The sequence below is a fragment of the Vanessa cardui genome, chromosome 20 (genome assembly GCF_905220365.1).
Source record: "Vanessa cardui chromosome 20, ilVanCard2.1, whole genome shotgun sequence".
Taxonomy (NCBI): Eukaryota; Metazoa; Arthropoda; class Insecta; order Lepidoptera; family Nymphalidae; genus Vanessa; species Vanessa cardui.
In genome coordinates this window covers 11,087,027-11,102,845 of record NC_061142.1, presented here as the reverse complement: position 1 = coordinate 11,102,845, position 15,819 = coordinate 11,087,027, and the positions used below count along the sequence as shown (strand labels likewise).

Below are 15,819 nucleotides of genomic sequence, written 5' to 3'. Positions count from 1 at the left end.
TAATACAATCGAAAGAGTGCAAAAGAAGTTTTTAAAATTTTTACATTATAGATTTAATAACTTGAGGGGCGATCAGTACCAGGGCCGACTTAATAACTACCACTTACTGTCCTTGGATTGTCGAAGAAAACTTTTAGATGTAACGTTTTTACACAAATTATTAAATAATAAAATTGACTGCCCACAAATCCTCTCTATGATTGGTTTTAACGTGCCTTTCAGGATACCTAGATACAAGTCACCGTTATTGGTAACAACTAAACAAAAAACCAACCTAGGAAATAATTCACCAATAAACAGACTAGCTAGGACGTATAACGAGTTATCGACTGGTATCAATGAACTAGACATCTTGCATGATAGTATCTACTCCTTTAAAAATAAAATTACCTCACATCTAAAAAACTTTGCATAGAATATAAATACATAGTTATGATTTTATGTTATCTGCTTTTTTCTGTGTTTGTTTTTATATATATATATATATATATTTTTTTTATATCGTAAATTTTGTTAAATACTTGTGAACAATTTTTTTACACCATTACTTTGTCACTTTGATTATTCAATGGAATTCTTATATAGTTTTATTAGCTTTTTTCCTTTTTTACATTTTTATGTTTTGCATAAATTAAGAAAAATCCTGTATTTTGTAAACATGTTTTTTTTTTTTTTTATGCAATTGAATCTATTATTTTTAGTAATGTAAGTCTGTTAGTCGATGATTACCTATAACAACTTGCATGCTGTAATTACCTGTAAGTAAAAGAACAATTGAAATGTATTACTAAAAATTACTGCTGTACACGAATTATTGTATCTTTTGTTGGTAGTTCTAAATAAATAAATAAATAAATACCGTTCAAATACTATTAAACTTAATTGAATGTAAGACTTGGTTTAAATAAAAGACAGTAGTTAAAATAATATTTATAATAATATAATTTGTTTCTGCATTATTTATTTTGTTTCTTATAAACTATATAGTTTTTAAATATCTATGTATTTTTTTTTAATCAGTCTTCGTGGTTGCTAGGCGGCACACTTTCGAAAAGCATTTGAGTTAGGAATGTAAATTTTCCTGAAACAAAAGAATTCAGTTTTAATAAAAAAAATATAACAAAATGCACTTAATTGTTCGTATATAGTAGGGCATGTTTTGTGCGTTCAGTAGGACATTTATAGGCTGTTACACTGCCAAATATAGTTGAATATTTTCTAGTGTTATTTACACTAAAAATACATGCATTTGTAATTAACAAGTATATACTTATATTACTTACTTAATAAAGTCGTGGGTGTTTTCTTGTAATAGACAAACATAGTGTAGACTATTACACCAATGAATATAAATCCAATAGCCATTAAATATTTTATTGACGGATCATGGACGATAGGCAACACTGACAGGAATATTGCCACTACCAAAACGAAGCAAGGCACAATTGTTGGCACTCTGTACGGCCTGGGCTTATCTGCCTGCGTTTTTCTCAAAACGAGTAGTGCGACCATCGCCAAGCCATAGAAAAACCAAAGGAACCAACTAGCAAAGTCGATAAGGGTTTTAATGTTGCCAACCATAATAAATATTGATGTAAGAATAGCCTGAAACAAAGAACATATAATTATTATTTATGTTTTTTTTAATAAGTTATATCGTAGCCAAATGATTGACACTAATAATATCGTTAAAATCGATACACTTGCAAAAGTTTTACTTTAAGCCAAATGTATATACAACAAAAACAACAACAACAGCCTGTAAATTCCCACAGCTGGGCTAAAGGCCTGCTCTCCCTTTGAGGGAGAGGGAAGGTTTGGAACATATTCCACCACGCTGTTTCAATGCGGGTTGGTGGAATGCACATGTGGCAGAATTTCGATGAAATTAGACACATGCAGGTTTCCTCACGATGTTTTCCTTCACCGCTGAGCACGAAATGAATTTTAAAGACAAATTAAGCACACGAATCAGCGGTGCTTGCCTGGGTTTGAACCCGCAATCATCGGTTAAGATGCACGCGTTCTAACCACTGGGCCATTTTGATTCAAATGTATATGTTAAGCTTAATTGTATTTGATAGGTAGTTGTTTCATGTCAGACTAATTTGATGATAACCTGGAATGCAACAGCTGGTGCTGGTGTCAGTCGCTTCATATTGACGTATGAGAATACTTCCAGCATATGTCCTCCGCGCGCTGCTGTGTAGCATACCCTAAAATTATATATTGTTTTAGTTCGCTAATATTTTAGCAATATGACAAATCACAGTTAAAATATCCATTTTCCATAAAAGGAAAATCGGATAAACTTGGTAACTCCTTTATAAATAGATTAGTTATTTTCTATTTAAGTACCTTACCTGGTAACACCAAACTGGACACTCATAGCACAACCAAATGTCGCTATGGCAACACCGAGTGGTATGAGAAAACTGGCGGGACCGAGCACTCGGGTTCCAAACGCTACAGCTACCGCGGGCACTGATACCATTTCAGCGTACGACAGCACAGACATATACGCCACGTTCATAAACACGTACAGCCCAGTAATAAGTGGTACAGCGATGGATATACTCAGAGGCACATTTCTGAGAAAACAATAAAATAATTATTAACAAAATGTGTTCAAGCAATTAATTCCTCCCAAATAAATTGATGGATGCTAAAATTCATATGTTTATTTAAGAGTTTCTCAGGAAAAAGTCGACATACTCGCAGTCTCTTACACATTATATGTTTTAAATATTACTAACTAGCAAACCATCTTTGTTCGCAAAAATCTGGGACGATATTTAATTGCTTTGTAGACTGGTGTTAGTGGTTTATAGTCATTTTATTATTCACCTTCAATTAATTAATATCCATCAAGTTTATGAATATAAAATAATTATATGAAATATATTTAAACATCTTACTTACACGCCAGGGTTAATAATTTCTTCCGTAACCACAGTTACGCTGTTCCAACCATCATACGCCCATAATCCTGAATACAAAGCGAGAGCTATTCCACCTGGACTCGTTGTACTACCCTCAAAACCTTTGTTCAAGTTTTCAGTGTTGCCTGTAATATTAAAAAAATAAAATAATTATGCTATTTTTAGGAAATATTACTATATATTTAACTGAAACCATTATGAATGCATGTGCATTTATACTTTTTTTTTAATTTACATATAGCTTAATTATAACCTTTCTATTTTATGATAAATACAACATATGTTTTAAAGGAATTTCATTCTCACTATATGATATTTTAGTAACAAACCTTTAATAATTTCATACAGTCCTCCACCTATTACAATAAGGCAAGCAAATACTTTGCACACTCCAAATATATTTTGTACTTTTACAAAAAGTTTTACACTTGTTATATTGATATATGTCATAACAACTGAAACAAAAAATTATATTACTCACTTGAAATTTCGTCTCTCGGTTTGTACAGGTGCAGATATACAACATAAATAAGGTAAACAATATTAATAAGAAATACACCCTTTGGTTATATTTAAATTAAGATCAACAAAAATAACCGTGAAGTTTAACAAATGTAACTTGAATTATCATTAAGAATAACATTTTAAGAAAATCATAAAGTTGCTCATTATCAATTTATGTAATGATGAAACTACTCAATAGGATTAGACTATTTTGAAGCACTATTAAAAGATATATGCAATTAAAGATATTAAAGTTAATTAAGAAAGAAAAACAATATGTATACTTTCGCTCCTGAGTAATGTACATTTCTGCTGGTAAAAAAATATTTAAAATTGGTTCAGTATCAGGATCAGTTCAGGTGGAACTGGAAATTACCCCTAACATTCAATTAAACAAAATAAACGAATTTTCGAATATTAAATAATAACTTAATTGCTATAATATATGACATTGTCTTTGCCTATTTGTTACAGTTACAATGTAATTAAAAGTTTGTGTTGATGATACAAATAGTTTTAACTATATTATATATAAAAAAATGATTAATTATAGAATAACATTGGGCATTATAAACATGCTCTTTGGTCTGTTTAAGTAAAAAAAAAGAAGGTTTTCAATAATATTTATTATTACAAAATTATAAAATGAAAATATACAAAACACATAACTTTTGATAATTATTGTGTGCAAAGTTGTACAATTATTATTACATATTTAAGTGATACATATGCATTCAATAGGCAATTTTGACTTCCATGTTATTATATGGGTTAGTTGTCACAATGTTCATATCTTTTAAAAGTTCTATAATCCGGTAGTTTTCTTGCGTAATTTGAACATAACCACTGGATTCTTCATTAAGCTTTTCTTGCATCAATTGCTGTAACAAATACAACTATAAACTACTGAGTCACTAATACACATAGACAATCAAAAAAGAACTATAAACCATACACTGCATTATTATACTGCTAGTTATTTTGGTTATGCCCCTTCTGTCTTTAAAAAAATGGCCAACTCATCCTTCAAATCAAAACTTAACATTTCAGTAGTGTTGTTTGGCAGTAGAATATTTGAGAATATCTTAGTATCAAGTAAATTAAATTTATTTTAAGTAAAAAAAAGTCTTCTTACCCCCATAACTTCAACGATAGCGTCACTTGCATTTGGGAATAATGATTGGATGAGTCCATGAAGTTCTGTTTTCAAAATGTGGAATGTTTCTTTAGCTTTTTGTAAGTGTTCTGGCCTGACTTCCCTCTGTATTATTCTAGGTCGGGATAGAGCTTCTTTTGCTGTATTCGTCAAATCGTTTAACCTGAATTTAATTATGTATAAATAAGCATTTTGATGGGAATTATTGTTTTCATAAAAAAATATTTCCATTGTATTGTTTGTAGAAAACCATCCTAACGAAAATTACCTTTTAAAATGCGCTTTAAGGTAGAAATAATATTAGGTTTCCTTTAGTTTCCATATTTTGAAAGCTTTTTTCTTTTATAAGTAATGTATGAATAAAATAAAAAATAAATAACATACCTTCGTATCTCATTATCAATGTCAAGAATAGTTCCTCTCGTGAATGCAGTAAATTCCTTAACTTGTTCAGTTTTTTCTTTAAGTTCAGCAAGAAATTGTGTTACTATTAAATTTTCGTCAATCGGTATGTGTGTTGTGGAATTTTGTATCTCCGCTCGTAAGCCTTCAACATAGCTAAGAGCTTTTTCTCCTACATTATTAACGGATATTGCCGCGTCGAAGGGAGAGTTTTCAATGATGTTACAAATGTCGAGACATCTTTCTTGCAATCGTTTGATTTCACACGATAAATTTTCCTTGGTTTCCGCATTTAATTTACTGGACATGATAATAATTAAACTTCTGAACTTTTACTTAACGGATAAAATAAAACATTATAAACGAGTAAAGCGATATTGTATTTCGTTTATTATAATTTAAGATACTTTTCACTAAATCACAAGTTCTTTCACGGGATTTCAAATTATAACGAAAAATATTGTCGCTAGACGCTAACAACTTTATTATGTCACTACAGTCACTTCACTGACAGTTGACATTAGTGCTTGCTGCGCACTGAATTCGTTAACCGTAAAACGAATCCAATACACAGCGTATTCGATTCTGAGCGATATAAATAATAAGCAAACATAATCGAATTGCAGAACACTTTAAAAAATATTTATATTAATAACTTACATAAAGCTGCCAAAGATCCCAATTTGATGGCAGTTGCTTTGTAATCGGATTGTAAGTCGGTAGTGAAGGGTTGAAAAGCGTATTCGGCAAAAGTCATCACAATAATAGCTACTTCGGCAGGTCTTAATATTACTACATAAATCCAGGCACATATAAATGAAGGCAAAGGTCCCCAATATTTATGAGTTTTTCCAAATGCTTCTTGAAAATATGAATATTCTGCTCCGGATTTTCCAAGAACTGTGCCTAATTCCGCAAATGATAATGCTCCTGCAAGTACAAAGAGTTTGTTTATTGTTATAAGTAATACACATGGATATTTAAAAATTGAAAAAAAAAAATGAGAAGGATAGGTATCTTACCTACACCCACCTAATAAAGATATAATTCCAGAAACAGTCCATACTATCAGACATAAAGCAACGGAACCCGAATGCTCTAAAGCTGTTGCTGGTGATACAAATATACCAGATCCGATCATAACTCCAAGAATTAAGTTAACCGCAGAAAATAACCCAAGTTCCCGCTGTAATTTGACGTTACTTCCGGTCATATCAGACGCTTCATTGTCTTTGATCTTTTCGCTTTTTTCTAAGGCCTCCATTTCTTTACTGGCCATATCTTTTTGTAGCTGAAACAAAATAATCAGAGTTAAATTTGAGTATAGACGATTTCACTTTGATATATCTTTTAGGTTTGTTATCTCATGCTTCGCTAAAATGTAGTTAATTTCGTTAGATTTTTTCGAAACTGTTCATAAGTTTTACATTTTTTTAACTGTTTTAAGTTTCTAAGTCGAATTTAGAATTAAAATGTGTAAATTATAATCATTTTAATCTTCTTGGTTAAGATTATGGTCGATATTGGTCGAGAGCTTGATTTATCTATGATATTCGCTATGGATTTTCGAAATTATAGCATTTCGAACCAATTTGTTTTTACTAATTTTGGAAATAAAATGAAAGTGGATGTAAGTGTTTAAGTTTAATAGTATTGTATTATATAATTATTTTATTTATTTTTTTTACTCATATATAATATTTTTTTTAAATATAAAATACAAAGTACATAAAATATTTATATTTAAAAATATAAAATACAGAGGTCAACCAGTGGCGGGAACAGGGTCCAAGCCACCGGTGGTCAGGGCTCCAGCGAGAGGAACTTTCTCACAATACGCGCCGTGCCGAGGAGTACTATATAATATTATATACAATATTAATTATAAACTTTTATTAGTGCACAATATACATGAGTTATTTGCTAATCCCATAGAATAAGTGAATCTAAGGTTTATCTTTATTCCTATTTCGATTAAAATAGGTTATAGGTATGCTAGGAATTCACATTTAAAATCGAATAATATTCAAAAAATATTTTCATTTGCTTCAATTGACACTAAAAAATTTCGTATATGTATAAATATATAATAACAAGTGTTTTCCTTTTTTACACGCTTACTTATATTATATAAATTTCATTCAATGTGTGGAAGCCTTAGGCGTTAGGGAAACGGTATATAAATTCTAACATAGACTTTGTATCGTTATAGTCAACGAATAATCGAATTAATGGTGAATGAACTTGAAATTGTCAATGTTATCAGCGTAGTGATTCATATTACAATTGAAACTGTCTCAGTATTGTGGACCTTATTTCTCATGTAAAACGGGCTATATTAAAACAGATAAAAGTAAATAAGTTCGTGGGAATTAATCCTACTATGAGAAGGAGGTCAGAGTGTACATTACGCTCATATTGCCGAATCATACAGGAAAGACAGACCACTTAGTCCCAATAAAGAAAAATACTAGCGGCATTCTCTACACAGAGGAAATATGTCGGTAGATTGGGTAAATGGTTAGGTATTTTAACCATAACACTATTTAATAAGGATGAATCTGATTAGTTTGTAAAAAACGTAGATTGATGCTATTTGGAATTTCAAAGATGAATAATTAACTTATAAGGCCCTATTGCAGAACTTGTTGCTCGATTATAATAATCGAATAGGTTATTTGACAATGCGAAAAATAAAGTCAATTATTGTAATCAGTATATATTATGAGTTTAAAATGGTTATTTATTAACGACAGTTAAAAATAATCCTTAATTTACTCAAAAATCCATAAATAAAAATGCATTTTTTTAAAGTTTTGTCACGTGACACAAAACGCTCCTTATTGACCGGGCTTACTGTATAAACCACAGATTAAAAAACAGGCAAGTGACGTCACCGAACCCATTGCAACGCCATGTTGTCCAAGTAGCGTTTTCGCGCGCAATTTAAATATTTTTCGGCAAATATGTACCAGAAATAAAAAAATAAAATTTTACTGGGTTTCTTAACCTCTACAAAATGATATACAATGGATTTTAAAAACCAGTCAAATAACCTATTAAGAAAACAACGAACTAGTTTTAAATCTTTGCCTTAAAATATAAAGTAGCCGGATGATAAAAAAGTATCTCTAATCTATTTCCGTGCAGACTGATATCAAGTAATGCGTAGCTCATTCCAATGCGTTAATATTTCTTATCATCGTGATAAATATCCACTAAGCCAATACCTCACATGGGTTCTGTTAAACGAAAGCATTTTATGTCGTTATTATAATGTTCTTTTATCAAGTACAAATACTTGGCTTTCTGTGTTATAAAGAGTACGGAATCGAAGTCACACTTAATAGTAAATTAATCAATTAATCTTTGTGATCATCACAAAAAACTGTTCAATATATAATTAAATGTTTTTTTAAAGCCCGCCAAAACTACTTTTTTTTTCACAGATAATTAAATCCATTAGCAAATTTTGCTTTGGATTCTAATTGACATCAATAATAATTATTGGTTAGAAATACATAGCAATTAAAGAAATATCACAAATGATTATCAATTGCTTACAATAGACTTAAGGTAACATTTTTGGCTTAGTGATATATGTAAAGATTCTATATACATATAATTAAGCTGGGACGTCGTACGGCTGTTACTTACATTTTTTGAATTTTTTACATTACTCTGTTTTCTGGGGGATATAAATAATAATAATAAAACTTATTATTTCGGGACTAGCCCAAATTCTGTTAGTAAAACATTTTTTTTAACTTTACATACAATACAATAATAAATAATTACATTTTTTTAAATAATAATATTTATCAATAGTAATAATTTTAAAATTTAATTTAATTTCAATATATTTTTTAACATTATATTAATTTTTAATCAAGCAGTTATTTAATTTTAAACATAAATATAAAATTAGTAAAATTTGAACAAAAAGTGTGTATTAATAGATGTCATTTTCAATCGATTACATTCTTACGTAATGTCATGATCTTGTATGTAAAGATTACCGACATTTGCAGAAGCTACATTTATCTATGTTAAATGTTATCATATAACACCCGGACAATTAATAATAGGAGTTATAATGGAGTTATATCATTTCTAACGATAACGTTCAAGATAATTGTCATTTTTTTATCAAGCATGTTCCTAACTGTTTTATCGGACAACACTATGTGGATCGATTAACACTCGACATGTTCTTAAAGATTATGCTTTAAAAGAAACCCTAAAAATACTTAGTTCGGTAGTTCCTCGGTACAAGAAAGACTAAACTGCGATGAAGACATAGTACAGCGCAGAGAGACTTATAGGAAATCAAGTTTTAAGTTTACTGCTGAGTTACATTTTAACACTCTAAATTTTTGGTATCCAGTATAAGTTTCTACAATTACAAATTCTAATGAATAAAAAGTAATGATGAATAATAATTTTATTAATTTTCATAATATCTTAGTGATATTGCAGACAGAATAACAGCATTATGTAACAATAAAATGGCATAAAAAAAGCTTAGATAATATTTGGCATTCCACTAAATCCATGATAATGATTGTTTGAATAACGACAGACATTTATCGTGAACATTATCGTTAAGTAAATATTATAATTAATATTTTAATAACTCTCGTACTTTTTATTACATTTATACTTTGTTAAATGTAGTGTGGATTGACGTCTTGTTTCGTGCCTGTACCTAACTTATTTGTCTGGTACTGATACGATTTCAATTTAAAGAGCTGGATCAAACAATAATAAAAATATTATCTGTCATAGAATAGCACAAATTTTCTTGCGTTTGGAGGACCAAAAAAATATACCAATGACCATAAACTTAATAGGCTATTTGACAATGCGAAAAATAAATGATAAATAATGATTGTAATTAGTGTATATTATGAGTTTAAAAATGGTTATTTACTAACGAAACTTGAAAATAATAGTTAATTTATTCAAAAATCAATAAATAAAAATGCATTTTTTCAAACGTTTGTCGTTGTGTCATGATAATTTTCTTCAAATATGTACTAGAAATAAAAAGAAACAACTTTTGCTGGATTCCTTAACCTCTACTTAGTAATATAAAATGGATTTTTAAAAACAAGTCAAATAGCCTATAATTTACATCCCGTTATTGAACCATATCATTTTGATACATTAACGAATTGCTAAACCGGCAGTTCTGGGTTCCGGTAATCGTCTCTACCTCCCAAAAAAGATTTTACCTTGTAGGTACCTCACTTACCTCACAGATAGTCCAAGACTTAACCATAGACAATGATACGGGGCACCTAGGTGTTTTACATCTCTGTATCCTGGATTAAAACATGCTTGTTAAGTATCCTTTATTAGCCACTAAAGGAATGAGACTATCAATCCACCAAATACGCTATCTGACCTACATAAGATAACCGTCTTTATTTAATTGTTGATAATTGATAAAAATGTTTGTTTAGTTTATAATACTTTTAAGTATTTACAAAACGATTAGCTTTACTTTTGTTGATGGCAATATAATTATAAGATGTTTAGATTATGTTGTTAGAGTGCCCCTTGAGGGTAAATAGTCACTATCAGTGTTGACATTCTTGGAACTAAGAATTTATCTCCTATGCAGGTAATTGTACCCTTTCCAAGATTAATTTTAGCGTTAAATTAATGTAACTTTTGTTCAATTATTTTGTATAAAATAGTTTAAAGTATTAATGTAATAAACATTAAATAAATTAATACATTTTTAAAACAGTAGATATAGCCATGATATGCACTTTACAGAAATTAAAATTCCACTGGCACTGGCAATATTAAGCGCTAAGTAAGCGCCATTTACCTATACCTATTACCCATCTACCTATGGTGAACTGTTAAAGCTAAATTTATTAAGTGAAGTTAGTATTCCGACTTTAAACTATTCCAAATTTGTTGATATTTTGTTACCAAGATCGTTTAAAACATTACCCCACTTAAGCACGCTATGATCAATCTGCTGAAATGCTATATGTATGTCTGATACTATGTTTTCCACTGAATAGAACAATGGGAATTACGAAGCAAATTGAAGGGCTCTTCATGGATCAAATAACGTACTGTGTTGATTATTTACTATTGTTATTTTTACGACCATCAGTTCCATATTTAAACCAAAAGTTTCAAAACTATCAGCGATAGTGCTGACTTCATTAGTCTTACGGAAGTAGGTATCGTATCTCTATATCATATTTCTTATAGTACAGTATAATGTTCAATTCTTCGTCTACATTCATAAATGTACAGTTTTCTGCTGGAACCGTAGTTTGGAACAACTTTTCAACCCTAATTTTCATACTCACACATAGTTGGTAAAAAAATTATTACGTATTGGTAACTACGTAAGATTATTTATGTTTATTGAACTAATATAAGTATTTAACAGTTTTATATACGTCATAGTATAGTTTGATAATTTTACGCGTAAATCCGTCACGAGAAGATCATCATCAAGGTGTATATGATTGTCACAATCAGATTTAAATAAATCATTTTACAAGAAATTACATAATGTAGATTCCTTTAGACCTTATTGATAAGACAAATAAGTTGATCATGTGACGGTATGCAGAGGAATTGGCCTTGCAAGAAGTCATAGGAATGTCTTGTATTTCCAGAATACTATCCATAATAATTTATTTTACGCTAGAAATAGCAAACTGTACTCACTACAATATGGATTGAAGCATTTTTATATGACTGTGTTAGTTGTACTGGCCCAAAACAGAGTCGCTGGATGAAAGAGGAATTTCCAGTATTTTCAGTACTGGATTATTAAAATTCAAAGGTGAAATGAACGATAGGTAAATTATTTATTCTATAACCTATTTAAAAAAAATATGTATATTTCTTTGTTACAGTCAAAGTAAGAAAACCTTAGTCAATTTTCAAATTATTCCTTTATCGAGTCTTAAACTCTTAGTACCTTTTTAAACAAAACATCGAATCATTGTGACGCATTATGTCATTCTCAATCAGGAAAGCAGATTATTGCTCATACTGAGCACACGAAAATAGATCTTAAGATGGCGAACCTTTTCTTACCCCGACTTTACCTACGAAAAAAACGTCAACATAGCTAGATTTATTGTTGCTTGTCGCATGAATGACGATATTACTTATAATTAAGATATTAGTTACTTATCTGTGTCAGTATAACATTGCATTAGGGATTACTTTGTTATTGATTAAATTTATCGGTTATTCTTTTTAGGGAGTTGCCATTGGCCAGATAAATTAGTAGTGAATGTATTGTGGCTATCGAGGTGGCCTTGCCGGGCTCTACAATCAGAATCAGTCCATTATGTCATCTGGTTTTGTCACGTACTATAACGAGTGTATCTTTCATGGATTGTAAATTTTGAAACATGACGTAGAGAAAAAATAAAGTACAGAGTAGCCATGAAAGCAAAATAATCAGTTTTTCTTTATGGATTTCAAAGAAATAGAGAATTTATGTTAATCTTAGATACAGATCACTTATTTTCTGAAATGGGTAGTGATTCCCACATTCATTGTTTTATTGTTAGTTCCAAGAAGTGTTAAAAGCAAGTGAAAGGCCTCAGAAAATGGGGTTAAAGTCTTTGTTGCAGTGGAAGTTTTTGACTTTTTTCTATTGTGTTAAAAAGGTTCAGGATAAATGAATATCTGTTTTCCTATGAAAAGACAAAAGATTGGCTAATAAAAAAAGCATATTGTAGAGTTAATTGAGCAAACGTAGAAAAAAAATTTTTTTTTGCTATGTACCTTTATTGATTTTGACCAAATTTCAAATTTCACATATTATTGAATTTAAACGTATAGTCAAGATTGAGCATTGTTAAAAGTCATGGTATAAAAAATCGAAAACAATGTATCAACGCAGAATACCTTGTCTTTTTGGTATTAGTAGCACGGGAGTCCTTAAGTACAATAATAACAAACAACTTATTAATTATTTACATTTTAATGTATAATAGATAAGATACCTGTAAAAATTAAGTTTCATAATGCATTACGCGTCTCTAGTTCTTTGGCACCACTGTTACTAAACTTTCAAATGTACCAATGACTGTAAGTTTCCTAATATCAGATAAGTTACTTAATAAATTTAAAAGACTAACAACAATCTTTACTATTTTCGCAATAACATAAAATTTGAAAAGAGATTGCACCCTGCGATAAATAATGAATTAAGACATGCAATAATTCGTTAAATCCAAAAGAAATTATCTTGTTCATGGTATTATTTTACTTGATTTCTTTGATATTAGTATTCAAGAATATCAATAAAAAGTGCTTTGAATAAAACTTTTTCATCATACGCTAAAAGAGTTATGTTGCAATCCAAGAGAGGAGTACACGGCTTAAGTATTTATTGACAGAAAATTTATTTTTCTCGATATGACATTCGATTACTTGGATTATCATTTACAATAATAAAAAATGGCCAAGTACTTTAAAATTTTCTAAACAAATATCGAGTTAAATAACCACGCTTTTTTAAATATGCAATCAATATTTATCGAAGCGTATAGATGCACACATAACTTTATTATCAGATTTGACAGCCAACACTTATGAGTGATAAACGAGTATTTACGGACAATATCATGGAGAGACAAGTGAGGTATACTTAACGTTCACGATCAATCACGAGACATTTGAGCAGAAAAAGAACAACTCGAAAATTCACATTCCAATCAAATATTTTTTTTATTTGGTTGTGATTAACAACGTAGTTTCCAGTGTTGGGAGAGTATTGCTGATGTACGGAGAAATGCTTAAAATACCGTACCGTGCAAGTTCGACGTGGCCCGTTCGTCTGCCAATTTTATATAATTGTTTTATTCTTTGATATTATGTACCTATTATGGTTCGTTATTTTTTTTTCTGACCATAACCATTATCTCTCCTATTTTTCTTCTTGAAGAAAAAATATCTAACTTGTCACAACTTTTGTAGAAAACAATTTATTAAACATGAACGCGAATGTTTTTTTATATCGAATTAACTTTGAAAAAAAATTTGGTGGCAATTTTACCACATTTGTTCTAAAATTTTAAGGACGAAAGCATTTTACAAGTATATATATATAATATATACATTTTTGTTATTGTATACAATAATTTTAATAAAATAATTATTGATTATTATTATAACTTTATTTCGATTACATGTTGTCATTTATTCTCTCATAACACTGATATGTATAATTCTAGCCCTTTCACTTAATAACAGGTTTCATTCCCACGCTGTGATTTTTTATGGTTCCTGGTTTAAACCATGGGATACATTTTATTCTTCTATCTATTTTGTATTCTTATGAGCACTCCAAGAATATATTTATAATTGTAAAATTATGCCAAAGTAAACGATTCTATACAATATTTATTATAACCATAATGTCAGGACATCATAAGTTAATTGGTTTGTAAACTCGACTTTTTATTTGTTTTTTAAATATTCTCTTTGTTCATTGTTACAACGACACTAGTTTTTAATGGGAATTCAGTATTTTAGTATTTTTAGTTAGTATTATAGCAGTCTAGTCTAGTTGTCTCTCGCTAGTATTTATAAATGTATATTTTTTATTATTTGGTTTTCGAATTAGAAGTATGGATTATTCGATTTTCGAATGTTCATTTTTATCATATTTGACAAGTGTCTGTTTAAATGGCATTAAAGAAATAAATCTAAGGTTCGGTAATCTTTTTTCCTATTTCCATTGGAATAAAAAGATGACATAAAAAAACTCATACACGTTGTCTATAAGCTATAGACTATAGGCTATAGACATGGTGTATGAGTTTTTTTATCTTTGTTACTTTATAATTGTGTATGTAATATTTGTATACAATATTGTATCCATAGAAATCGATTAGAATAAGTTTATAATTAAACTTACGCAAGCGGTTATCAGGCACTTCATTGCAATATATAATTATGTAATGAAATAGAGATTTATGGTAGTAATGTACAAGTATATAACGTCGTGTTAATCGTGTCATCTCTAGGTATAGAGCCAACAAGGATAAATGTTTAACAATGTATTATAATAGGAAAATATAATATGTAAATTATAATTTATCATGCTTGCTATCAAATCCAACACAGCACGTGTTTAATGATTATATGGATGTTGCACTGATCCTGTTAGTAATAAAGATAATTGTATACGAATCATACAATGAAATTAAGTTTTATTGTTTGGCTGTGATTTGAAAGTGCTTTTTATGTTCATATATCACCTAAATTATAACAACCATTATTTTAGTCATTTATTTTAAATTATTTGTTTGACTATATTTTTGACATAATACTGTCACTGTCATCTGTCACGAACTTGTATTTATTCAACTGCACAATTTTAAACCAATCGGATAAACTTTGAGTAAACATATCGTTTAAAGTATAATATAATGATTACGTGATATTTAAAGTTCCTTTAAAATTTAATCTATTATTTATTATCAAAACAAAGTTCTCAAAACCATACATAACTACTTCTTTTACTTTCGTAAATGTATCACGTGGAGAGCAATGCTCGAATAATTCTAATTATAATGAAATAATCTATAATAAGTTGGCATGTACGTTTATGTGGGGTGCGATAAACGACGTTTATATGAGTAAAGTTTATTGTTTATTTGAAACAATACTGAGTCATTGTTGGACGACTCCGTAAATAGTTATCAAACATCATCATTTTCATTCATAAATAAGTCTTAATAATACGGGAACATATAAAACCTTTTTAAATAAGAGAGGGGATAACCAGGCAAATGTCGGTAACTG

The 15,819-nt window shown here is 29.4% G+C and overlaps 2 protein-coding genes across 3 annotated transcripts in view; both read right to left on the bottom strand.

Moving 5' to 3' along the window:
* Positions 1–918: 918 nt before the first annotated feature.
* LOC124538396 (b(0,+)-type amino acid transporter 1-like) overlaps positions 919–15,819 on the bottom strand; it is a 28,408-nt gene continuing 13,507 nt past the window's right edge. The window contains exons 1-9 of one of the 2 annotated variants that reach the window (XM_047115442.1): positions 10,262–10,303; positions 6,037–6,295; positions 5,665–5,934; positions 3,272–3,397; positions 2,923–3,067; positions 2,364–2,591; positions 2,120–2,216; positions 1,284–1,605; positions 919–1,081 (exon numbers count right to left, since the gene is read on the bottom strand). In XM_047115442.1, coding sequence (XP_046971398.1) covers positions 1,017–1,081; positions 1,284–1,605; positions 2,120–2,216; positions 2,364–2,591; positions 2,923–3,067; positions 3,272–3,397; positions 5,665–5,934; positions 6,037–6,295; positions 10,262–10,288 — 1,539 coding nt within the window. In that variant the 5' untranslated portion in view covers positions 10,289–10,303 and the 3' untranslated portion in view covers positions 919–1,016. Of the gene's footprint in view, positions 1,082–1,283; positions 1,606–2,119; positions 2,217–2,363; positions 2,592–2,922; positions 3,068–3,271; positions 3,398–5,664; positions 5,935–6,036; positions 6,296–10,261; positions 10,304–15,819 lie in introns of those variants that run through there. The other variant, XM_047115444.1, reaches the window with a different exon arrangement.
* On the bottom strand, positions 4,057–5,496 carry LOC124538397. The gene is made up of 3 exons (XM_047115445.1): positions 4,987–5,496; positions 4,582–4,765; positions 4,057–4,327 (listed from the first exon to the last, which is right to left on the bottom strand). The coding sequence occupies exons 1-3, from the start codon at positions 5,310–5,312 to the stop codon at positions 4,181–4,183; spliced, it is 657 nt and encodes a 218-aa protein (XP_046971401.1). The 5' UTR covers positions 5,313–5,496; the 3' UTR covers positions 4,057–4,180.